Source organism: Schistocerca nitens, chromosome 7, assembly GCF_023898315.1.
Source record: "Schistocerca nitens isolate TAMUIC-IGC-003100 chromosome 7, iqSchNite1.1, whole genome shotgun sequence".
Lineage (NCBI taxonomy): Eukaryota > Metazoa > Arthropoda > Insecta > Orthoptera > Acrididae > Schistocerca > Schistocerca nitens.
Window position 1 is genome coordinate 39,649,769 of NC_064620.1, and position 26,489 is coordinate 39,676,257.

General features: G+C 41.9%; 1 protein-coding gene across 1 annotated transcript in view; it reads left to right on the forward strand.

The window, feature by feature from the left end:
• Positions 1-7,676: 7,676 nt before the first annotated feature.
• Positions 7,677-26,489, forward strand: part of LOC126194776 (glutamate dehydrogenase, mitochondrial) — a 179,458-nt gene continuing 160,645 nt past the window's right edge. Inside the window, exon 1 of the mRNA XM_049933069.1 lies at positions 7,677-8,258. Coding sequence (XP_049789026.1) covers positions 7,826-8,258 — 433 coding nt within the window. The 5' untranslated portion in view covers positions 7,677-7,825. The remainder of the gene's footprint in view (positions 8,259-26,489) is intronic.

Below are 26,489 nucleotides of genomic sequence, written 5' to 3' on the forward strand. Positions count from 1 at the left end.
ATCAGTCAGTATAAACTGCAGTTCTTGAGTATATGAAACATTCATTAAAAGCTATGGGAGATTGAATCTTCCATCAGTCCTTTGTAGAACAACATTATAATAAATGGAAAGCGCCATTCCTTTAGTTCTGCAGTATTATTTTTATTGTGTTGCCTGGTTTTCGGCTCACAAGGCCATCTTCAGACAGTTACTGATTCTTGTCCCCAAAGAATTTACAATGATTGTAAACGACATTGGAAAATGAGTTGCACATATAGACTGAAGCAGAAACGTACAGTAAATAACGTCTTTTACAGGTTGGGGTAATGCAATGTAAAAAAAAATAATGAAGGCAAGATGTGAAGACTGTATTAATTGAAAATGATTCAAATGTGATTGGGTGTATAAGCAATGTTGAAAGACTGGGGAAAGAAGATTTTGATGATGTTTGTGACATTAGGGAGAATGAGCTATTGTGGCTCAGTGGTATATGATGAAGAGAAGAAATATTTTGTTTAATGAGAGAATGTTGTAGACATACCCAAAGACATGGTTAAAAAATTAATAAATATTAATGAAAATGAGAGCCAGTGAGTTCTATAACTTAATTTACTGTGAAAAAATCATATATAGATAATCAGAAAATTTTAGTTACAAAAAACATGATAGTGAAGGTAAACTACCTGTTGAAATGAAAGAGGATTTTTTTATCTATGGTTAAACACTTATGTTATTACAAAACATGAGAACTTTAGTAAAATGATTGTCAATGTGTGTAAAACTTTTTGTCTTGATTTATAATATAAGATTCAACACGTTATTGTTGAACAACTGAAAGTGCGATAGCTGTGGACATTCTCAAACAAATGAGAATAGTTAGATTAAGGAAATTACTGGTAAGGGTGACAAAGATGGCGATACTTGCATTAATGTAATGAAAGAGTGTCATATGGATAAGGACTGTAGAAATAAGAACAAATCTGGACGTCACAGTATCAAAGAAATTGACGATGATTTATTACATTAAGATATTAATTATGAAACAAAAAATGAAATTTGTAATCCATTCACTAAAGTGCAGATTGGTTTTTGGGAAAGTAGTGCATTATGGACATAGGTAATCCGGTTTCTGGTGTGTCAGAAGCATTCTTTAAAAAACTGAGACATGTAAAGAAGTATACTGAGTTGCTTGTAATTGCTGTAAATATAAAAGTGCAATAGTGAGACAATAAATTAGTTAAAAATCAAAGTTCGCTAACATTAATTATTGGAGGGTTGCCTTTTACATATTAACGTTTAATCATATCTTTACATGGTGAAGACTTAATTCTGGGTATGTTTTGGTTAAAAAGGGTGCATATGCTGTTCGCTGGGGAGAACAAAAGCTTTACATAACAGCACCAAAAGGAGAACATATTTCTACCAGTTTTATTCCATCAGATGTAAAACGTCATCACAACAAAATTAATATCATAATTTTTGTAAAAGAGGGGAAACTTCTTGACGGAGATATACTGGGACTAGACATAGAATTCAAAACTCTCGTTGACACAAAAAATTTGTGTAACAAGAGGGATTCCTGACAAACAAAAACAAGAGACGAAATCCTTATTGTGGGAATATAGTGGTGTTTTAGTAACATTTTATGAAGAATTAAAGGATGTCTCTGTACTTTACAACTGAAACTGTGTCAGTCAATTTGCATAAAACCATGTGGGGTACCTACCCCAACAGTCGAGAAAGATCAAAACTTTTTTCAGGCGACTGTCAACAGTATGGATATGCTTGGAGAAATGCACAGTGCACACTATGCTGTTTCACCAACATACTTGTTAACAACCAGCTTCGATCATTTAACATCTTCTGACGTTTACAGGTCAGCTACGACGTGTTATCTGGTTCAATAGGGCGTGAGACATGTGAAGTTGTCACAACATTTTTTCCACTGTGAAGATATCAATGTTCGAAACCGATTGTGAATAAATACATTTGTAATATATTTCAGGTCTAGGTCTAATGTCAGGTTTCCATCAGGTTCCATCGACTCCAGAGACGAAAAGATGTACAGTTTTTCGTTAGGGTGGATGATCTTAGCGGTATTGTGTGTTACCTTTCAGGCTGGACTCCTATGTAGCAGATTACATTAAAGCACTAGATCATGTGCTTGGACTGGAACTTTTTCCCAAATTAACAGTTGGTTGGAACGGATAGACTGAACTTTTGAGACAAGTATACAAAAAGCTTAAATGAGATGGGATTGCACTACAATTAAAAAATTTGAATTTGCAGTACCTGAATTAGACGTTTAGGACCTGTGACAAGTGAAAAGAGTACTCTGGCAAAACCTGAGAAATTTAAAGCTGTTTGAGACTTTTCAGCTCCGCATAACAGAAATCAATTGAAAACTTATATATAAGAAACTATCAGCCTCAATTGTGGTAATGATAGTTTCTTATATATTAGATTATCACAATTACTGATCATGCTGCAATGTTGAAAGTACAACAATTGAAAGCTTTTTAAGTTTATGTGGTTTTTAACTAAAAGTTCATAAATGAACAAAGTTTAAATGAAGTCTGTCTAAATAATTTACTTAAAAAGAACGCTGTGTGGGCAGGGTGTGAGGGATATCAAGAAACTTTTGAGAATATCAAGAAAAAACAAAATAATTAGAACTTATTATTTAGAATAAATAACAAACTATTTTATGGAAAAAAGGTGATAGGAAAAGTTATACATTGCACAATTGTTTTCACAAGTAGAATGGTTAAATAATAAATAAATAAATGTTACCCAGTTGCAAGAAAAGGATTGTTATGAAAGACTGGGTATTCACGAAGATTAGAACTTATTTGCCTTGGAAAGTGTTTCTATACATCACAAAGTCTAAACCTGTCTTCAGAATTGCAGACTTTACCATAGACACTCACTAGATGGACACTGTACTTACAACAGTTTGACTATGGGAGAAAATACATTATAGGGACTGACAACATTGTTGCTGATGCTTTGTCCATTATGACACTAGGAGGAGTCAATGAAACTTTAGCTCATGGGGAAGAAAAAGAATTTTAAATGAGTTCTATGAATGGTGTGCATGATCAAAAAATTATGAGGTCCATGTGCAACAAAATTGGGAGTAGTCAGAATCTTAATTACAACTGGAGAATTTAAGAAATTATTAAAGGTATTAGAAAGTATTCCAGGGAACGCTTTTTAGAAGAAAACATGAAGATTCTGATAAGTGAAGATTATGTTGGCCATAGGATGAAGCAGAAAGTATAACTAAAGTTGCAAGCAGTGACATTATTTCGAAAATTTAAGAAGACAATTTCAGATGTATAGGCAAACCACAAAGTTATCAGATAATGGATCACAGTTTTTGGTTAAGAATTGGAAATCATTTGTGGAAAAATCTGGAATCAAACATATTTTAATTTCTGTGTATAATCCATCAAGTCATGCTAAGAGATACAGATGTGAAACTGGTCGTGTTAGCCATAAATATTGCAGCCATAAAAACCCATAGAATCGAATAAGCAAGAATATTCAATCTGCCACTGATTTTATAATTAAAAATTTCTCTTAAATAGACATTACCATCTCTAATGTAGAATTCCCAAAGAAAAAAATTGGCAAATGAAAGTGGCCAGAATGATCCCTTTCTGATAATATAAATAGAAAATATAACATTTTACCCCATAGTTACCTAAACATTACAGAAGACTACCTACCGAGTAAAACGTGGACAGTTAAGAAAAAGGTAGTGCTTGTGTCATGTTTGACAAAACGTTTAATTGTATCCTGTGAAAACTAAAAAAATCTTCATATTATCAGCAAATATCCACACAGACCTGAACATTTTCATGAATATTATGAAGCTTACAAAGAGACTTACAATAAGATACTAAGAAATGAAAAAAAAATGAGGGAAATTTGGTTGCTCAGGCACTGAACGAAGTCAGAAGCGCATAGAAGATAATTCACAAAGAAAGAGAAAAATCATCAGACTATAATAGCAAATGCCTAAGGGTCAAAGTAAACAATCAAGTAATAGACGATCTTGCAGTTGCTAATAGTACTTCCAAGAAATAATTTACCAGCGTATGCCAGACACTTATAGAGAATAACAAAACTGATCCTTTGCAAGTCCTACGGCTGCTTAAAAATAAGTAAGACTCCTCCATGAACTCATTATCATGAGAGCAATAGATAGTAAATGTGATAAAGAAATTTGACAATAAAACCTCCACTGACTTAAACTGACATTCATTTTAAAGGAAACAACAAATAAAATATCCAAAGCGCTTTGCCATCTAGTTATTAGGGTTGTGCATAACTGCGTAGCGTTTTTGTTTTGCATCTGGTATTCTGGCTGCTATAGGCTTATTTGTCTATTGTCATTTTTAGTTGTAGTTCACTGTTGTTGTTTTAGTTTACATATTGTCATTTTGTCATTTGAACACTATAAAATGTGGTGACAACTGTAGAAATCGGAACATTTCCGACATATATTCTATTTGAGTTCGATAGATCGGCGACAGTAGCGGAGGCAGCCAGAAACAGTTGTGCCATATATGGGTTAATGGCACTGGACAGTTTACCGCAAGAAAAGGGTTTTCCCACTTCGAGGAGGATCGTTTTGACATTACTGTCTCTTGTCATTCAGGAAGACATTCAGGGTTTGATGAAGGTTGTTTAAACGCATTAATCCACAATGATACACATCAGTGTACTCAAGAACTGGCAAATGTGATGAAATGTTATCAATCCACCACTGAGCAACATTTGCATGCAATGGGGAAGATTCAAAAATCTGTGTGTGGTTCCTGTATGCTCTGTAGCAAAATCACAAAAATCATTGGGTGACCATATACCGTATGTGTCTCTGTTGCTTGTCATCAATTGGCTTGTGAACAGCACCGACCATTCCTATCCTCTATCGTTACTGGTGACGAGAAATGGTTTATTTATGCCAAAATAAGGAAAAGAAAGGAATGGTTGATCCAACCAGAGCAGCAGCTCACTGTACAAACATCTGCACACATCCACAAAAGACATTGTTAAGCATGTAGTGGAAAAGCAACACATGGTGAACTAAGAATTGCTTCCCCAAGCTGTAACCACCACTGTTGACATTAATTGTGAGCAACTGAGACGTACTGCAGACACAATTCATGAATAACGACTACGAAGACCGTGTGAACTGCTGCTATTCCATGATAACATCCACCTGCATTCTGCTAGACCATGAAAGACACTGTACACGAGTTGGGTTGTGAAGTCGTTCCTCCACCACCTTATTCCCCTGTCTTACGGCGTCAGATTTCACCTTTTCCGCTCTCTGTCGAGCACACTTCATAGAACTTCCTCTTCAGATGAAGATGTGCTCTGAAAATGGTTCTACGAGTTCTTCACCTGAAAACACGTCGTTTATACAGTTGTGGAATCCGAAAAGTTACCCTGGTTTTGGCAAACTGTTGTAAACAGTGAAGGGGAATACGTTATTGACAACTAATGATGGAAGGTAGTTTTCCAGACAGAATGAAAACTGCGAGAGTGTTCGGCACAACAAAAATATGAAAATATAGTGGAGTATGACATTTTAATAAGGTAACTTTATCACTATGGAGAACTGCTCTTAGTATGAGTACATAACACTTGCAAAATAGAGAACAAATCATTATGGAATTAGAGGGACTGCTCTTAGTATAAGTAAATGACACTTGCATAACAGAGAACAAACATTAGAAATGCGATTAAAACAAAATAAATATTTACCAGAATTTCAACAAATAAGTAGCAGTTTACCACAGGGTAGCGTTGTAGGACCCCTGTTTTTCTTGATACAAGATTTAAATGATTTACATCCTAACAGTGAAGGTGAAATCATACTTTTCGCAGATAATATCACCAGTATAATGATTGGCACAAATTAAATGAGGGCATAAAAGTTATAAAGAGAAAACTGCAACAATACTATTCAGGAACAACAGAAGAAGAAGAGAGTAATTGTCACAATTATTAGAAGTAAATATGAATGTAGTTCCAAATACAAAGTTCTTAGAGCTCTCCATAGAAAACTGTTTGCTATGGAAAAATCACTTTGCTACCATAAGAAGAAAACTAAGTTCAGCCATATCTGTTCTCTGAAACATTAAACCACTAGTAGCAGATGGTGCAATGTGAATGGCGTATTTATGATATTTTAATGTTGACATGATCTATGGAATAAAAATACTGTATAAGTTGGGGGGTGAAATAAAAAATGTTGAAACTCCAATTAGTAATCACCAGAATAATGGCTAAAGCAATAATAACAGACAACTGTAGGCCACCAATCAACACTACGAATTGTAACATTCTACAGAATGTGTATTTATAAAATACTGCTTTTTGTATGGGAACATAAAAACCAATTCAACAAAAATGAAGATACACAAAATCATACCGCCATAAATTTTATAAAGTTTTGAGTTCCACAATACTACATAGCTAAATTCGAAAGTAAAAGCTTATATGGCAGCAAAACTGTACAGCTGTCTATCGTTTTATATTTCAAATATCTGCTTGAAAGAGAAAATTTAGCAGACAATGAAACTATTGCATGCGGGAAGTCCTTCCTATTCTGTCAGTGCGTATGTACTAAATGCAAAAAATTAGAAATAGTGGCACAGTGTAATCGAATTAATATTTGCATAAGCAGATGGGTAGTAAATTCAAGATGTGTTCTTATATATGGTACAACAGAAAAAAATGTGTATAGGTAGAGTTTGCAGTAGATACAATACTTAAAATGTTTAATTGTGTACGATGCTACCATATTTAAAAGTGGTATGGTATACTTAAGATAATTAAATACTTTACGTGATTATTACTTTGTAAAACTGCAATGAAAATATGTACTTGGATGTGATCCATATATGTACATCCAAAACTGCTAAACGAAGAAGTATATTTAGTTATTTCCATGCTCTATAGATCACATTCTTTTTTTTGTCAGTTACTTTCAGAAACTTACATCACAGTCACGACAGATCTACTTGACAGACAGCACAATTCATCGAATGTTTCATGAAAATTTCACACTTACTCGCTGTTTATTGTACAGCATAACAATAGACACATTGATATAGAATTGTCTCAAATGGTCTTGCTGTTAATCTAAATTATGTTATAAACACCAATGTATAATTAAATCATATGCAATGAACTACAGGTTGTTTTGTCATATTTTTAGTATAAGATCACACTTTTGCAGTTAATTTTGTTTGCGGCATCGTTCGTTCGTTCGCTCTCTCTTTTTTGTCAAGTTACATCCAGTACAAGCACGCCATCTATCTCTGTTCATCCCAACAGAAGCAAATATTTTACCATAATTTAAATATTCGCGTAATAAGAACTGCTGCTTCACTTTCTGCTTCAATATAAAACTGCTTAAAATATCCTTCTCTTCTATATTTATGTTATCAGCTTTCGTCATGTGATTCAAGTTTTCGCATATGGTGTCCTGATTAGAAATTATCTTCAATATTACTAAATTTTATTGGAAGTCTGAGCCAACTCTCATTCGTTGGATAGCCTCCTTGAACAATCTTGACGTGCGAGCACTGCTCAATCACAGATATAGTATACAACAAGAAGTGATCTCTGCAATGCTATTATCTTTGAGGTGCCAGTCTGAGCAACCTTGGGCACCAGCTGGGCTGTATCATTCCGCAGGAAGAGGTGGAGTGGGTTGTTGTCGTGTTGTGTAGCGGGTGCTGTGCGGGTGGTTATAGAAGCCGGGAAAGGAGTTTGGTGATTTGTATGTTGTTGTCGTTCAACTGAAAATAAACTGTAAACAATGTTCCATCTTAAAGCTGTTTCAAGAACAGTCAGGGCTCTGAAGCAGAGCACACAGTTCGATGTTGGTGCTCTTCTGAAAGTGTGTCCTGCGGCATTTCAGTTACGGAATTCAAGATCATATTCAGATCATCAAATTCCTGAGCGTTTAAAGGATGTGCCTACCGCAGAAAATCCACGATTTTTCGATATGGTTGAATACTTCTTTCACAGAGCGTGTCAGGTAGCGGAGGACAAATTAATTGAGGATATGAAGGAAAGAAGGATGTCTGTCGAAGACAGGAAAAAGAAAGTAAAAGGTATTTTGATGTTAATGCAAGGCTGTGATCACATAATAGAAGTTTCTTTCCCTATCAAAAGAGACAGTGGAGATTATGAAATGATCACCGGTTACAGAGCACAGCACAGCACTCACAGGACCCCTTGTAAAGGAGGTAAGTAAATTGTAATTTTTAAATAGGATTTTGTTATTTCGGTTTGCTTAAAGCTGCCTTGAATCACTGTATTTCGATGGTGGCGCTATTGTTAATAGCTTCGCTCAACTTCTGTGATGTTTTCTAGTGTAATCAATTTCTATGTTGTCGTATTACGAGTAGCTTTGATTATACCACCCTATGCTGCTCTTAGGCCCCCAACAACCGCGTGATGTTGTATATGAAGTTCAGTGATGGTTTTGTAGCCACCTTAAAAGTGCACGTGTCTTTTTTTCGGATCACTGTCGTTTTATCGTCGTGATCAACACGCTACAGATGTCATACCACACGTTGACAACGTCGTAGACGTTACAATTTTCTTTTGGGAAGTGCGTTTTGCCACGTATTTTATATGGCAATTGAATGTTCCTCTGAATATTTACGTCTTTTATCACGGCGTTCCTATTTTCGAATGTTCAAGAAAGTTGTGTACGTTTCCAAGCATTTATAAAGGTTAGGGATTTTGATTGTCTTTTCATAGTCTGACGGCAGCAAACACAATGCTAGTTCCAGTACTGTGCCTACCCCAGCGTGGAGTCGAGGATTAAATTTCTTTTTTTCCATGTGTTTACTTTCCCAGTGTGTGCCATTGTTCTTATATTTTTTCCACTAGAGATCTCTCTTGGCTTCATTTGGGATACCTTATTAGTATTTGCCAGAGGTAATTTAGGAAAATGTAACTCAGGATGCCTGATAATGCATGAGGCTCCATCCTCACAAATTTGAACCTGGTTTCTACACACATGTTCCATTACATTCAGTTTGTGCCTGTTGTTCAGTGCTCATATGTATACACATACATGGAATAACTTAGTTTTTCAAGATTGGAAATAATTAAACACAATTCACTGTCTACATATAACACACACATTTGCAGATGACTTCAATACCATGATCATGCTACCATACCTCTGTCACATCTCTCTGCCCTCCAATCGGTCAGGGAAACTGAGCCAGCATCCTCTTGTGACAAGTGAGATGTTAAGTTCAGGAAGATTGTGGAACATTGGTGTTATGGACTAAAGATCTTGTGTGATTGCTTTCCCTGTGAAAAGCGTTTCAGTATGAATGTATATTGTGACAGAAGTGCTCTAATTTTCATTTTTCTCTCTAACACTTACTGTTAAGTAATCTTAAATTTTTTAGTACATGTTATTTAAAAGGTGCATTTTGATTGGTTTTTTAGGTAACTATATTTCAGTCATCACTTCATCTCCTATGGCAAATTATGGTGAAACTTTAACCACCATTACAAAACACTGTTTGAATCTTTTTTTTTGCCCAAATGGACTCTTATCTGTTTGTGACATACTTATTAGTTTTTATTGATGTGTGCAATAGATAGAGGATCTCATGTGTTGGAGTAAGGGTGCCCAATTTTTAAAATATTTTCTTACTGCAACTGTGACTACTACTTTCAGTTATTATTCTTGTGGTCCGTTCATGTAGTTATAAAACTGTGTCCATGCCACGTGCAATTGGTCCCTAGTAAAGAACTGCATAGCTAAGGATTGAGAGTACATAGCGATAGCTATGTCGCCACAAGACACTGGCTATCACAGGCTGGTAACAGGGTGCTAAGGGGATAAAAAGCTCGTGATCTCTTTGACAACCAATACTTACCCCTAAGAACATTACATACTACAGAATGTATAGAGTAATGTAAGAAAGTTGTTTTCTCTTTGTCTTGACACTTAAGCTATTTGCTTGCTTTACATATATTACTACTGCCCAGTTTTGTACATACTTGAGGGGTTTGGGGTTCATTTGATTTCTCAGATATGAGTACTGTCGTATTTTCAGTAACTAAAATCTTGCTGTCTTCAGCAAAGAGAATATTTTGTCATATTTTGATTGGATAGCCATAGCTGTGTATTAAGAACAGCATTGCTCATAATGCATTACCCTGATGGATACTTAAGTCAATGTTTTGAGCCTGATAGTTTTCACTAAATGTTCAGGCTGTCTCTATGCTCCCTGCTTTCCAGATATGACTTGAATTACTAGTTAGCCACTTCTTATACCTAGTGCTTCAATAGCTTGTTTAGTTGCAGTGTATAGTCAGGAGCCTTGGGTAGGTCTGCTAGGCAATTCATCCCTGTGAAGAGCTTAAAATACTTCTTTTGTAAGCTGTGTTATGGCCAGTACTGTACTTTTGCTACTTAGGAAACCAAATTCTGTCACAAAGGTTGTTTAAGCTGGTAAGTTTCTTTGACTCTTTTGTGTGTAGAATGGTGAGAGGAAAGTAACTGGCCTCTGCTTTACAGTAAGAGTATCTTCCCTATCTTCGTAGGGTGCATGACTTGTCTGTTTCAAATATTCTTGAAAAAGCTTTATTTATAGTTAATTGTTTGTATGCTGTGTACACATGACTTTGGAACAGACTGGCACCTTATGAAGGCTTCCTGACCGCTTAATTTTTGTACTGTAATCCTTACTTCATGATGTGTTCTGGGATGTTATATCATTGTGAACACCTCACCTGTTTTGGGTAAATTTTGTTGAATCTTGTAGCTGCAATACCTGAAAGTCGTTCACAAATTTTTCTAGTTTCTGAATGTTTTGCATTAACCTGCGCCCGTCTTTGATTAATATGTTCCAATACTTTCATGCTATTTTTCAGTTTCTTGTTTTACGTGTATTATGTGTTGTATTTTGTCATTTAATTTTTTTTTCCGCTAGCAGTACCGTCCTGAGTACATCGTTGTACCTGGCAATTTAGGAACACCGGATTGGGATAGTGTTTTCGTAAGAAATATCTCCATCTCTCGGAGCACTTTGTAATGTTGGCAGTTAACCATTTATTTCCTTTACCTGTTGCTGAAGAAGTTGCTGCTTTTGGAAATACCTCATCAATAATTAGCCTCAACGATGCGCAGAATTTAAATAAATTAGTTGTAAAACACCAGTATGAACAGTTCGAAGAATTTACCACCCTGTCGACGACAAGCCCGTTATGTGTACGAAACACACCCCATGCGAAGGAGTAACGGGAAAACTCGATTAAAAATGAGAGCAAGGGGAGAAGAAGGAATAGATTGCCTGTGGAGATTATAATTGGTATGCAAGTGGAATAGATGAAAGTACACTGATACTGGCACGAGGTACTTTAAATTTTGCAGTTGCTCGTGGACTCTATAATATGGAAATGAAGAATGTTACACCTAGTGAATTCACGAGTTGAAGACTTTGTCTGGAAATCAATTCGTGATCGTGTTACGGTACTTTATTTGTAAAGATCCGTCATGATCACATAAATTGTACAGGTCACTATTACCGGTTTCGCCTATTGCCATCGTCAGAACATAAAAATATTCCGATGTAGGTATCAACGAACGTATGAATTTATTACGTTCCGCGGGTTTAGCAGTGCACGTACGATGGTGTGGCGGTTTAAATCATAGTGAGGCCTAGAATTTCTTGGGATATGTATGTGAGAAAGCGTTGTGTAAACTGCACCGAGCTGCAGTTTGCAGGGCGTGGCGTAGACGCTCCAGATAGCACAGACTGCGTGCAACTCCCTACTTGCAGTAACTCCATGCGTGTGCAGAAATCCAGGTGGTCTGTGGCGAAAGTCGCGTCGTACAGTGTATTTGTTTGTCCACCTAATAGCTAACTGACTAAAATTTACGGCTGGTCCTATTCGTATGACACCGCTCTGACTTCTCCAAACTCCAAAAGATTGTGAATAAGTCGTCATAGATGGTTACTGCGAGCAGTTGCCGTAGCTATTAGTCTATCCGAGCGCGTCTTCAGGCCTGAGCCTTTACCATATTTTAACCAGTAATTTTCCGACAGTACTACCAGAGGTTCTCCGACGAGGTACGTGGAAGTAGCACCACCGGACAACGAACGTAAAGGAATGGAAGGCTGCGAGTTACCCCGCCACAGGGAAATACATAAATTGAATTAATACTAAAAAATTGAGTCAGTGGGAGGAAACCAATGATCTGTGGTCAGAAGTACAGAACCAGAATGTGATGGATACAGTCTGATGCTCTACTTGCAATTTGCAACAGGTAATGGTTACATGCTTAACTTCCACCTGAACTTCTTCCCGTGTATTTTTTCCGCATTTTCCTGTAACCTGAGCAGACCAATACAATTTAGGCTGTCATTGTAGTGGAAGTTTCCTTTTTTGTATATTTGTTCACTGGAAAAAGAGAGCTGTGTCTGAAGTGTAGTTAAAAAAGGGATCGGTTGATACGAAACAATCTGAGGCATCTATGAATCATCAGTTTCGTAACTGAGGGAAAATTGAAGGGTACAAACTGTAGAGGGGGCTTGGCTACAGTAAGCAGGCTCAAATAAATTTAAGTTGCAATAATAATGAGGATTCTTCTGTGGCTTGTCTGATCTGTCACTGGAGCACCGCTAGCTCAGCCAGATGGCGTTAAACACTTAGTACCGAAACAAACAGCGCGTCTTGTTCACGCCAGTTGTGCAAAGACGTACAGTAATGCTTGGAGCAGGTGCGTTCGTGGTTAGGGAAGTGGCTTGGTGGCACGCAGCATACATTAGCGTCGCTGTACTGAGAACAGGCCCTGGCCCCGAGTGGAGGGTGTACGAGCGTGGTTTGGTAAGTCAGACAAAAAGCGAGAAAAATGTTTGTTTCGTGAACAACTCACGTTACTTCTCCACGTAGTTACCTTTAAGTGATTCACGTTTGGTCCAGCGATCTTCCAGCTGTATCATCCTATCAGAAAAATAGGTTTTGTCAGTCTGCAAAATACTCGTTGACTGCAACTATCGCTTCATTGCATGAAAATTTCTTCCCAGCAAGCAAAGTTTCGAGTTAGGGACCAGGAAGAAGTCACTTTGGGCTAAGTCTGCTGCATAGGGTGGATGAGGAGCCAGTTCAAAGCCCAGTTCGTGCTCTTTCGCCATTGTTATCGCTGTGCGGGATGGTGTATATCTTGGTGAAAGAGCACTTTTTCCGTGTCAACCTTGGACTTTTTTTCAGCTAACACAAGTTTCAACGGTCCAACAATGGAACATAATAGGTTCCGGTTATGGTTCTGACTTGTTTCAAGTGGTCTGAGGATTATTCGTCGGGAACGCCAAAAAAGTGGCCATCACCTTACCAGCTGACAAAATGGTCTTTGCCTTCTTCGGTGCACTTCCGCCAGCCTTTGTTCATTGCTTTGACTGCCGTTTTGACTCTGAGGCATCCAGGTTTCAACAGTCACAAATAGGCGCAAAAATTTTCGCCGATTGCTATGAAACACCGCCAGACATTGTGCTGAAATGTGCCATATGCGTTTTTGGCCGACTGTGAGCAATCGCGGCACCCACCTCGCACATAGTACGATGTAGGTGTACTAAAACAAACCAAACAGGATGAGATGCACAGTGAACTCAGTCGTTACGTGTATACTAGAGTTACGTCTATAGTAGTGCGTCACAGCAACAAGAGCAAACAAAATGAAAAGTGGGAAGAAAACTGTTCGAAACATAAAAACGTGTTTGTTTCGTAAATAGAGCGGTAGTGAGACTTTCATGTGAGAAGATGAAACACCAATGCCAACTAAAAACGTGAAGAACTGTGCCACTGACGGTGCCTTAAAAGTCAGTGTGCGATTTGCAGGGGGGGATGGGGGGGATTTGCCCCCCTCTGCATCAGACCATCCCCTCCTCTGGTTTTAGTTTATGCATCCCAACCTGGGATGTTTATTTCCCACGCACTGGAGTATACTTTACATATAATTTAAATTTGTGGAGCCGAACACTGAAAGTTTACTATTAATGCTATTAATATGTTGCTTATTAATTTTGAAAAAGTGTTATGTAGTAGTTAAGCATTTCAAAACATTTAGAACTAAATGACAAGATGACGCAAGCCACATTTCCGTAGCATGCCACAATGTTGCAATATGTCGCCCCAGCGTAAACGAGGCTTTAGAGCCAGGTCTGTATTGTATGGTGGATGTGATGTGATGCGTACGAAACTAAAACCTGCAATCAGATCCTAACGTCGTGGAAAACTGTGAAGAGGTGTCATCCTGCAGCAAGATAACGCTCGCCCTCATTCTGCCAAACGGATAGCCGACGCAATAAGAGTTGAGGTTCGAGGTGCTGGAACATCCACCATACCGTCCAGACCTGGCTCCAAGCGATTTTCACATGTTTGGACCCTTAACGGAAGCACTACAGGGAAGAAGATTTGAAAGGGATGAAGACGTCATTGCTGCGGTGCAATATTGGTTACAGATGCAACCGATAAACGTATTTTCTGATGAAATAAAAAAAACTCGTAAAACGTCGGGAAAACTGCATTGAAGTCCAAGGAGGTTACGTAGAAAAATAACGCATGTTTCAGTTTTCTGTCATCAGAATAAGTACAACTTTTCACAAATGTGCCTTTACTTTTTGAATTCCGCTCGTATACCTGTATGTAGATGATTTTGTAAGTAAGCTTTACCTATAATGTACTTATAAAGATATAACAAGGGATGGCTTTTCTGATAGTGCATACGCGTGAATAGTGAGTTTCGGCATTAACATCTATTTATAAACAACTGTTTAATCATGGGTAACGCCACGGTCCAAGCTAGTAACATATATAATTATACTAACCCCTAAGACATCCCCCCCCCCCCCACTGGTAAAAGCACAAATCGCACACTGCTTAAACTGAAACAAGTCGAAATGCATCTGGGAGAATAAAATAGTGCAGCAAGAGAAGGCGTTTTTTATTTACAAAACAAATATTCAATTCTGTTGCTGTTTGTGCGACAGTCCAACTCTTCCAATGAAAATGTTTAATAACGGCATGAAACTCAACTTTTTCCACTTTGTCACAGTCGACACACTGACCATTTCAGTCGGCTGTCAGCAATGAATATTGTGTAAGTACTTTATCAATAATCAAGATTACCAGCCATCAAGGCGCAACCAAAATGTTCCATTCTTTCGCGGAAATTTAGCAGACATCAAATCACCCTCGCATTAGCGTCGCTAAACAGTGAACCGTCTGTGAGGCTATGTGGCACTGTTGCCGGTTGCCTTGATGTCTGTCCAGCACAATAGGCTTTGTCCTGGCACGTGGTCATCTGCACTTAACAGTACTGTAAAGGGATGGCGCCAACTATAGCCCCACAGCGATGCACCGTCCACTAATTTTCTGGCTCAGTCCAACTCATCCCCATCACCGCTGTGCATCGGATGGTGATTCGCGCTTGTCTGCTCTGACTGTTGACTCGACTTATTCAGCCACTTACAGGATGACTCTGCAGTTGAAGATGGACTCCAAACCCCGATTCAACGTAGCATTTTTGCCAGAGGTGAAAGAAACAATAAATGACAGAAAAAGCCGACTGGCGATCGAACCCCAGACCTTTCAGCTTGTAGTATGGTATTTACCCACTTACCTGCTGACCTACACTCAATTCTTTTCTACGGATTTCGAATCACCTTCTCTTGCAAGGCTCTCGCTGTCGCTAAATCGTCGCCTATATGATTTAGGCGTGTACGCCACCTACTTAGCTATAGCCTTGTTCATCCAGGGTGCGGCACGTAAAACCGACCCGTCGTACGCAAAGCGCACGAACTAACCATTTCCGCTGATGTACTGACGCTGCGCGAAACCTCGTTACCGTGTAACGCAGCCGCAGCCATAGCCATTGAAACTTGTCGAAACCAGCTGGGGATGCCGTATTCCTTATTCCTTATTCGAGCGTGTTGCCATTGTTGAAGCGTTCAACCGCACTGGGTCTTTCGTGAAAACAAAGAATTTGTTTCAGAAGAAATCTCCAGGACGTTCTGTGCCAGCGAAAAAATTGACTTAAAAATAGCGGCGTACAGGGTCGGTTCAAAATGCTCTCAGGAACAGACCACCACCTGTCTGCACACCTGAAGAGGCAGGTGCAGAAGATGACAAGAAGTCGTCGCAAGTCAACCAGGAGATTGTCCAAAGGTTCACGCGAGTGAGAGGAGTTGCAGACTTGTTTTAAGGAGACTGAAGTTAAAAACGTGCCAGATGAGTGTTGCGCAAGAACTGAAGAATCCTGGCCTGCAGAGGAGAGTGCATTTCTGTTCGTAGCTGTTGAGAAAATGTTGCAAGTTATGTCTTGGACCCACTAAGGCTCATAACCAGTGACGAGGCGTGGTTCCACGTGTCTGGGTACGTAAATCCCAAAACAACCGATATTGGTAGACAAAAAATCCACATGCGATCCACCAGCTACCCTTGCTTGGCGACAAGATTGGTGTTTGATTTGCCATACGTGTTATGGGGCCCGTATACTTTCAGTCGACGGTGAAAAGTGACGTGTATTTGGGAATCCTGGAATAGTTTTATTCAAACTTGACAGGAGCGTCAGTTATTAGTTCATGTGTTGACTTTACGGACCGGTTTAGCGAGCCGCACCTTGCATTTTGTTTAGGAGTTGTGCTTCTAAGACGCTAGCGGAACAACCTGTGCTTTTTCTTAGACGGACGTGGAAAAGCACGCAGGCGTATCAGACCAACAGTCACTAATACACAGTGCGTATTTGGTGACGGTCTGATTTCTCAGTCGCGAGCAGTAGCGTACTGTACCTTACTGAATATGATGAAAGACAGAAATGCTTTCTATCTAGGCTACATCTGCATTGGGCTTTCACAAAAAAATGCCTTGCGACTTAATAAGTTAAATCTTAGATGTCTTCACGCAGCTGTATGGCTACAGTATACTTAATGGTGTCGACAGAATTTCGGTGAAAGCTGCTATTGGCAATTCGTTATGGTTAACCTAGTCAAGCCGGTAACAGTATTAGATAGCCAATGAGAATCGATAAATCTTACAATTTTTGTTACGCCAAATATTTGGCTGCTTTCAAACACGTCAAGATTTCCGAGGTTATGGTGAGTCTGTGAACCTAGTAGTACAGCGTAAATTGCCGAGTCCAGCGAGTAGCATTGAAAATTAGTCTTGATTGGCCGAATATTAGGCCGTTTTTTTCCGAATAAGAGTATGTGATTATTTCAGAGGTTCTGATTGTGCAGTATGATCGAGTATCTCATTGGCTATTCACATCTGACTAAATCGCTAATCGCGCGAAGCATTGCCAACAGCAGTATGCAACGAAAAATCCGCCGACACCGTTAAGTACACTTTTATGGGTAGCGTTAGTCACACCGAAATTCCTTCACAGTCAAAGAGCTGCGGAATCTATTTTTAACTCAGACACCAGCTCCGTTCCGCAGGGTTAGTTGGCTGCTTCTCCTGCAGAAAGCAAATTTTTTCTGATCGCGTCTGTTGCGTAGTAGCACGTCTTCCACAACAGTTGCCGACTTCCTCATTGTGTGATGTTGCATAATACCTTCGGAGACTGCCTTCTGTCAGTCGCTCAGGAAATAAGCATAGAAATCTTGTTTACAACGCCGTAATTAGCCCGATATACTTTGCACCTCATATTAAATAAAGTTCGTTGCCTTTATTTCATCTGCTATAGCTTAGAACGCTCAACAAACCCTTCAAAGCTTTCCTTGGTCCCAAACACTAATACTTGTCTGACAGTGCGAAACGACAAAGTAGTTAAGGCACAGAAATCTCATTCGGAATGACGGCGGTTCGAAACTCCAACCCGCCATCCAGATTTGGGTTTTCCTTGGTTTCCCATAAATGCTTCAACTGAACTCAGAGATATTTCCTTTTAGTTAGAAACGGCCGATTTCATTTTAGTCAGTCTTTGCTCCGTCTGTACTTACCTCCTCGTCGACGGGACGTTAAAGCCTTTTCTTTCTTCACTGTGTTTCTATGAAACTATGTCACTTTCCGGTGTAATCAATCGCCATTCGCAGAATATAGGGTCAGCAGTAGAAATTTTCCAGTAATAGCAATCCTCGCTCAGCTTACATGATGTAGTCCCACTGTCAGGTACTGAGAGTGCTCTGCTTCACTTTCTTCATTCCTGCAGTGAAGTGTTAGCTTAATTTACCTAAATGAGTACAATGGGCATGATGACCGTATCGCATTTCGGCGCGTCCGTGGACATTTTCAGCCGCATTAACGTGGGACACCATTTGCCGCTTTCTCGTTCAATGAATGAAAATCTGTACATAGTAAACAAGGTACTTGAAACCACACGTAACTTCTCAACGTTCGCGTTATTGTCAGTTTCTTATTAGTATAGACTTCGTGTGTACTTAACAGGAATTAACGAGACAATTGGTAACTACCGTGAAAAGTACATTTTGTACGGTGATCGCCAAAGTTCTAACCCATCTCTTAAATGGTTCCAAATGAAGATTGCAAGCAGACCCATATTTTCGAACGTCCAAAAAGCAGCCGAGCCCATAGCGGTAGTTACAGTGAGGGAGGGGACAAATGCGTGGAAAAAAAATCAGAGTAAATCGAAGTTTCAGAAATGGCAAGTGAAAAACACTGCGTTTTACTTCGCCTTAGCTTACGATATCCGGCGTAGGCAAACGAACAGATAGAGAGCAAGGATCGGATTCAGGATGCTTTAAATGATGTCATCGAAAAGTACAGTTATCACTCGCCCAGGTTTGTTTGTGCCCTGATTTCGCGTCGATAGTATAACAATGGTACACTTAGTATCGAACGTACACATTTCTGCTTTCTACGAGATTTGCGATCTGCGGTTTGTACCCATATTCCTGTAAGCTGATTTTCGTTTTACTGATTCGCTCAGCGATATATACAACAAAAGAGGGGAGACTGCGCCAGCAATCTCCGCCGCATATGGCACTGCTGCTGTAAAAATAGCTACGTGAACGAACTGAAATTTATATTGTACTGTCGTGACATAAAGGACTCTCGCCGCTAACAGGATTAGTTGGCTACTGAAAGCTTTTCACGACGTGCTGTGATGCAGTTGTTAAGCACAGTGCGAAGTTTTTGGCGGACTATTTCATGCATGAAAGTCTTAATGCACACGATGTACAGAAGAATAAACAATACACTTAATAATGGGTAGATACATCTCATTTACGTAATGCCCTGTACAAGGAAAACCAATCAACATCACGGCTTAACAGGAATACACCACAGATGTATGCCGTAGTCTCCAGGTAGCACCGCCAAATGGTTCAAATGGCTCTGAGCACTATGGGACTTAACATCTGAGGTGATCAGTCCCCTAGAACTTAGAAATATTTAAACCTAACTAACCTAAGGACATCACACACATCCATGCCCAAGGCAGGATTCGAACCTGCGTCCGTAGCAGTCGCGCGGTTCCGGACTGAGCGCCTAGAACCGCTAGACCACCGCGGCCGGCGTAGCTGCGGGTCCTGGGTTAGAATAAGTCCGAGGTATTCCTGCCTGTTTTAAGGGACGACTAAACGGAATCTCACACCTTTCGGCCTGTATGTGATGGTCCGCAGTAGGGTGTGACCTCCATTTTTCAAAATTTTCCCAAGCCAATTGAGAAAGGGCGTCTTACGTTGTGCATTGTGTCCATTGTGCATTTCTCGTCAAGGCATTGCAGTCCCGCTCATCCTCCGTCTCTTGGGGGAGGACACCTTCCTGGGTGCGTTTTCCTCCACTCATTCTACAGTGTCGTTTTCTGCGCCTGGTCGGAGTGGGTGGCATCAGGGTGGATGACACGAAATGAAGTGTAGTTCATCATATTATGCTAGTTGTGAAACATCAGCAGTCCCTAAGCGATCACAATTCAACACATAGAAGTACGACCCCAAATTGTTCCCCTCCCTGGCCACACCATGGGAGGAATGTCAGGCTAAGGATGACAGTGGATCTTATTCGCTGCGTTACCTAGTGCAGTAGAGAGCTGATGGGGAATCGTTCATGATGATGAAGCATCAGTTTTTTTTGTTGAGCATTTAGAGGACAAGTTTCGGGAGGTGGAGGGCTTGTCCAAAATGAGATCTGGGTCGGTCTTGATCAACATCCGTCACGAGAGTTACTTGCTTGTGACAAATTGGGGTATGTTTCTGTAACCATCACGCCCCATACGACTTAAATATGGTGCAGGGTATCATATTTCACAGGGACCTTCTTTTGCAGTCCGACGATGACCTGCGTGCCAATTTAGAACGGCGAATGTACATTTCGTTCGGCATGTCCGCCGGGGTCTGAGGGATAATTAGGTTGCCACCAGTGCCTTTATCTTGGCCTTTGAGACTGATAGATTGCCCGAGGTCAAGGTGATGGTGTACCACTGTGACGTAAAGCCCCATATACCTCGCCTGATGCGGTGCTTTAAGTGCTGGAAGTTGGGCCCTATGTCTTCCCGCTGTACTCCCAGTGTCACATGCCAAGATTGTGGACACCCATCACATCCCAATACTCCATGTGCCACAACTGTGTCAACTGCGGAGAGCACCATTCACCTTGCTCGCCAGATTGCAGGATTCTCCAGAAATAAAGGAATATCGTGGAGTAAAAGACCCTGGACTGACTGACTTACACTGAGGCTAAGAGAAAATTTGAACGCCTGCATCCTGTACGTATGACATCTTACGCCACTGCTACAACAGTTCTGGCACCATCAGCTCCGCCAACCCAAGTCACCTCTTAGAGCCGGAAGACTACACCCGCCGCCTAGATAGTGGGAGCATTTCCCTCCCTGTTGCTCCTGCATCACCTACTTCGGGACCAACAACCCCCTAACCATTGGGGATGTCTGTTCCCACTTCTAAGCCGGAGAAGCGTAAGACTTCTTCGGCTTACCTCGCTAGTAAGGGGTCCCTTGGGTCACTCCCTTTCCAGGTTTCTGCTAGTGGGAAAGGTGACACCCGCCAGTGGCCGAAGAGCCGAAAAGCAGCTGGTCATAGGGCTTCACGCTCCTCCTCAATCCCGGAGACTGAGCCGGTGAAGTTCTCCCAGCCAGGGAAGCCCAAGGAGCAACGAGAGAAATCCAAAAGGAAAACCCCGAAGACAAAGGAAATTGCAGTGGCACCCACACCATTGCTGCCTACAAGCTGTCCATCTGAGGATGGGGTGGAGATTTTGGCGTCCACTAAGGACCTACCTAGATCTCGCCAGACCCTCAGACAAAATGGATATAGACTACTCAGGAAAATAGTCGGTGGCAGCAGGTGACCCTGAGGCGTAAATTACCTCATTGAATGTTCCATGCCTTCCCATTCTCATGTTGTCATCCTACATTGGAATTGCGATGGTTTTTTTTACCGCCTGGCTGAGCTACAGCAACTGTTAAGCTTTACACCTGCTATCTGCATTGCCCTCCAGGAAACCTGATTCCCGGCTATGTGGACCCCTGCCATCTGCAGCTATAAGGGATGTTATAGGAACTGTAGCGATATAATAGTGTCAGGTGGAGTTTGCGTTTGTCCTAAATTCAGTCTGTAGTGAACATGTGCCCCTTGAAACCCATCTTGAAGCTGTTGCAGTCAGGATAGCGACGAAACTGTCTGCAATGTATGTCTTCCTCCAGATGGTGCAGTACCCTTGGATGTATTAGCTGTACTGATTGATCAACTCCCTAAACCTTTGCTACTTTTGGGAGATTTTAATGCCCATAACCCCTTGTGGGGTGGTACCATGCTTGCTGGCCGAGGCAGAGATGTCGAAACATTACTGTCTAAGTTCGGCCTCTGCCTCTTAAATACTGGGGCCGCCACACATTTCAGTGTGGCTCATGGCAGTTACTTGGTCATTGATATATCAATTTGCAGCCGAAGTCTTCTCCCATCTATCCACTGGAGAGCACATGACGACCTGTGTGGTAGTGACCACTTCCCCATCTTCCTGTCACTGCACCAGCGTCAGGCCCACGAACGCGCCTGCCCAGATGGACTTTAAACAAGGCGCACTGGGAAACTTTCACCTCTGCTGTCACTGTTGAATCTCCCCCACACTGTAATATCAACGTGATGGTTGAGCAGGTGACTGCAACAATTGTTTCTGCAGCAGAAAAAGCGATCCCTCGCTCTTTAGGGTGTCAGAGGCGTAAGGCAGTCCCTTGGTGGTCGCTGGAAGTTGCTGAAGCCATTAAGGAGCGTCGGCGAGCTCTACAGCGACATAAGTGGCACCCTTCCCTAGCGCCCCTAATAACCTTTAAGCTGATCCATGCCCGCGTTCGCTAACTTATAGAACGACGGAAACAGGATTGTTGGGAGAGGTAAGTGTCGACCATTGGGTGCCATACTTCACCACCTCAAGTCTGGACGAAGATCAGACACATTTTTGGGTACGAGACTCCAACAGGTGTCCCTGGCGTTAACATCAATGGCGAGCTCTCTACCGACGCAAACACGATTGCTGAGCACTGTGCTCGAGCCTCTGCGTTGGAGAACTACCCCCCACCTTGCCCTGACACAGCTCCTGGGACAGATCGGATCCACAGTCAGATTGTTAAACATCTCTCGTCTGACTACAGGCGACATCTCCTCGTCATCTTCAGCCGGATTTGGTGCGATAGCACCATCATTCCAGTACTAAAACCCGCTTGATGTGGATAGCTATCGGCCCATCAGCCTCACCAACGTTCTTCGTAAGCTGCTGGAACGTACGGTGTGTCGGCAGTCGGGTTGGGTCCTGGGGTCACGTGGCCTACCGGCTCTGTGCCAGGGCGGCTTCTGCCAGGTCGCTCTACCACTGATAATATTGTGTCCCTCGAATCTGCCATCCAAACAGCCTTTTCCAGACGCCAACATCTGGTTTCCGTCTTTTTTGACTTACATAAAGTGTATAACATGATCTGGCGTTATCATATGCTTGCCACATTCTGTGCGTGGGGTCTCTGGGACTCGCTCCCGATTTTTATCCAAAACTTCCTATCGCTCCGTACATTCTGTGTCCAAGTCGGTGCCTCCTGTAGTTCCCCATAGTCAGGAGAATGGCGTTCTGCAGGTTTCCATATTGAGTGTCTCTCTTTTAGTGGCCATCAACAGCCTAGCAGCAGCTGTAGGGCCGTTGGTCTCCCCTTCTCTGTATGCGGATGACATCAGGATTTCGTATTGCCCCTCCAGTACTGGTGTTGCTGAGCGGCGCCTACAGGGAGCCATTCACAAGGTGCAGTCATGGGCTCTAGCCGATTGCTTCCAGTTTTCAGCCGCGAAGTCGTGTGTCATGCACTTCTTCGTACCGTTCGTCTGGAACCTGAACTTTATCTTAATGACGATCCACTCACTGTAGTGGAGACGTATTGATGCTGGCAGCACCTCAATACTCTCTGCTGTCTGAGCAACACCAACTGGGGTGCAGATCGCTCTACTCTGCTGCAGCTCTACAGAGCCCTTTTTCCATCCCGCCTTGACTATGGGAGTCTGGTTTACGGTTTGGCGGGCCCTCGGCATTGCGTTTCCTCGACCCAGTGCACCATTGTGGCGTTTGCCTAGTGACGGGAGCTTTTAGAAAGAGTCCGGTGACCAGTGTCCTGGTGGAGGCCGGTGTCCCTCCATTGCGAATCCGGCATGCGCAATTGCTCACCAGTTATATTGCACACAATCGTAGTTCTCCTGAGCATCCGAATTACCACCTCCTTTTCGCACCCGTGGCAGTTCATCTCCCGCGTCGGCGGCCCAGGTCAGGGCTCACGATTGCGATTCGAACTGGAGTCCTTCCCTTTACCACCTCTACTTGTGAGGTCCATTCACATACACCTCCATGGGGTACACCTTGTCTGAAGCTTTGTCTGGACGTTTTTCATGGGCCTAAGGACTCCGTTAACGCCACCGCTCTCTCCACTTCGATTCTTGACGTGTTCCGGGGCTATGAAGTTCCACAACAACGGCTCCAATGGCAGATGGTAATGTTGGCTTCGCCTATGTCCTCAGAGGCCATATTGAACAGCATTCCTTGCCCGCTGGCTGCAGTGTATTCACTGCAAAGCTTGTGGCCATATCTCGTGCACTTCAGTACATCCGTTCCTGTTCTGGTGAGTCGTTTCTTCTCTGTTCTGACTCCCTGAGCAGCTTACAAGCTATCGACCAGTGCTACCCTCGCCATCCTTTGGTAGCGAACATCCAGGAATCCATATCTGCCCTGGAACGGTCCAGTCGTTCAGTGGTGTTTTTGTGGACGCCAGGACACGTCGGAATCCCAGGCAACGAACTTGCTGACAGGCTGGCCAAACAGGCTACGCGGAAACCTCTCCTGGAGATGGGCATCTCTGAAACTGACGTGCGTTCTGTCTTATGCCGGAAGGTTTTTCGGCTTTGGGAGACGGAGTGACATATCAGTATGCACAGCAAACTGCGTGTCATTAAGGAGACTGCCGATGTGTGGAAGTCTGCTCTGGGGGCTTCTCGTAGGGAATCAGTTGTCCTTTGTCGACTCCGCATTGGCCGTACATGGCTCACACACGGTTACCTCCTCCGTCGCGAGGACCCGCCTCAGTGTTGCTGTGGCTCCTAAATGACAGTCGTCCAGCTCCTGCTGGACTGCCCACTTTTAGCCGCTCTGCGGCGAACTTTTAACTTTCCCAGCACCCTGCATTCGGCGTTGGGCGACAATGTCTCATCAGCAGCTTTAGTTTCGTGACGGTGGGTTTTATCATTTGATTTGAGTTATAGCGCATGTCCTTGTTCCCTCCTTGCCCTGCACCCTTGGGCTTTTATGGTGGCGGTTTTAATGTGTTGCATAGTGGCTGGCTTCTCCTTTTTACTCTCATGGTCAGCCAGCCATGGTAATCTGCTTTCGTGTTTTTATTCTCCTCTCTCTGTCTCTTGCGTGTCTCTGTAGTTTTCTTGTCCTGTTTTGTCCATTGGATTGTTTGTTGTCCTTCTGTCGTTCTTCTGGTTCTTCCTTTCTCCTATTATTGTGCCGTACGTCTTCTTTGTTTTCTTCTTTCCATTCGGTAATTGTTCTACTGGGAACAAGGGGCTGATGACCTCGCAGTTTGGTCCCTTTCCCCCTCTCTCCAGGTAGACTTACGTTCAAAGCTAGTTACGAATAAACCGTGTATTCATCGAAAACATGGATTGTGGTATATTCTCCAGGCTCAGTGATAAATTTTCCCATCTCTGTGTTTCGAGCCAGGCGTCTCCGTATTTATTGGCACTGTGATTTAGCGCCCTCGTTAGCGGAGCTGTTGATGTCGGGGACGGTAATTGTGAGTTGTCAGTTCGTAGCCGCTCTTCATGCTAGGCTAACGTGTTAAAAATGTCTCCATATGCATAACTGTTGGAACCTTCATCGTAGGGCACCTGCTTCATGTAGAGCAGGGCTTCACAACATACGTGCTCGCGGAGCAAGCTGTGAGCAGCAAGGCGCGAGCACGCTACCCCCACTACCCGGACCAGAGCGGAGAGTGGGGGGAGTCACGTGGGGCACACAACAGCTGCCGCCACCTGCAGGGATATCACTCACGAATTATTACTGCGACAAATGAAACAAATAAAGGAAAATGTACACATGCCACATAATTTTATTAGCTTGGTGTATGCCTCTACATTCGCATTAATTTGTGAACTGTTACACAATAAAAGGTGTCACTGAAGTGTGGTATTCTCGGTTATCTTGTACTTTTTGCCCTTTACAATTGCGTCTATGTTCGGAGTAATTGTTCTTGTGCATTTTAGGCACAGCGTGCAGTTTAAATTTCGATCAGACAATGCGTTTCTCAGGCGCGTCTTGTTACATTTCATTGCAGAGAACAGTAGTTCACAAACATACGTGGAACCGAACATTGATATTATTGTAGCCGCCAGTTTGTGCAAACGAGAAAATCTATCCTGAGGGAAGTGCCTGTAGAATTCCAAAATGTTTTTCTTGTTCTGAAATTTGTCTCTGTATTCTCTGTCACACTGCAGGCCAATAATTTCTTGCTGCAGCTTAGGACGAATCTCTTAAATATTCGCTGAATATGGAGAGAACAGATCAAAATCACTGTCTAGTGCTGTCAGATCTTGAAAGCGCTGATCAACTAAACTATGTGAATAACGTTCACAGTCTTTGTGAACATCTTGCATGGATGATAATTTCGGAAAATGAGCTAGGCTTCCTGTTTCCAACTGACTCACCCAAAGTGTCAATTTCATTTTAAAAGCTCGTATTCGATCTATGAAATGAGTAATTAGCAGATCTTTACCTTGTAGCAAAATGTTCAAAGCATTCAGATAGCTAGTTAAATCTGCTAAGAACGCGAGATCACATTCAAACGTGCGCGCGCATTTCCCCTCCCTCCCTACTCCGCGACCTTGCACCTGCTCGCGAGCGCGTGTCTGAGCAGACGCGAGTACTCGCGCTCAAAACCGGCCAGTTGTTAAGCCCTGATGTAGAGACTAACTCATCTCCCTCTACAATTACCGCCTCCC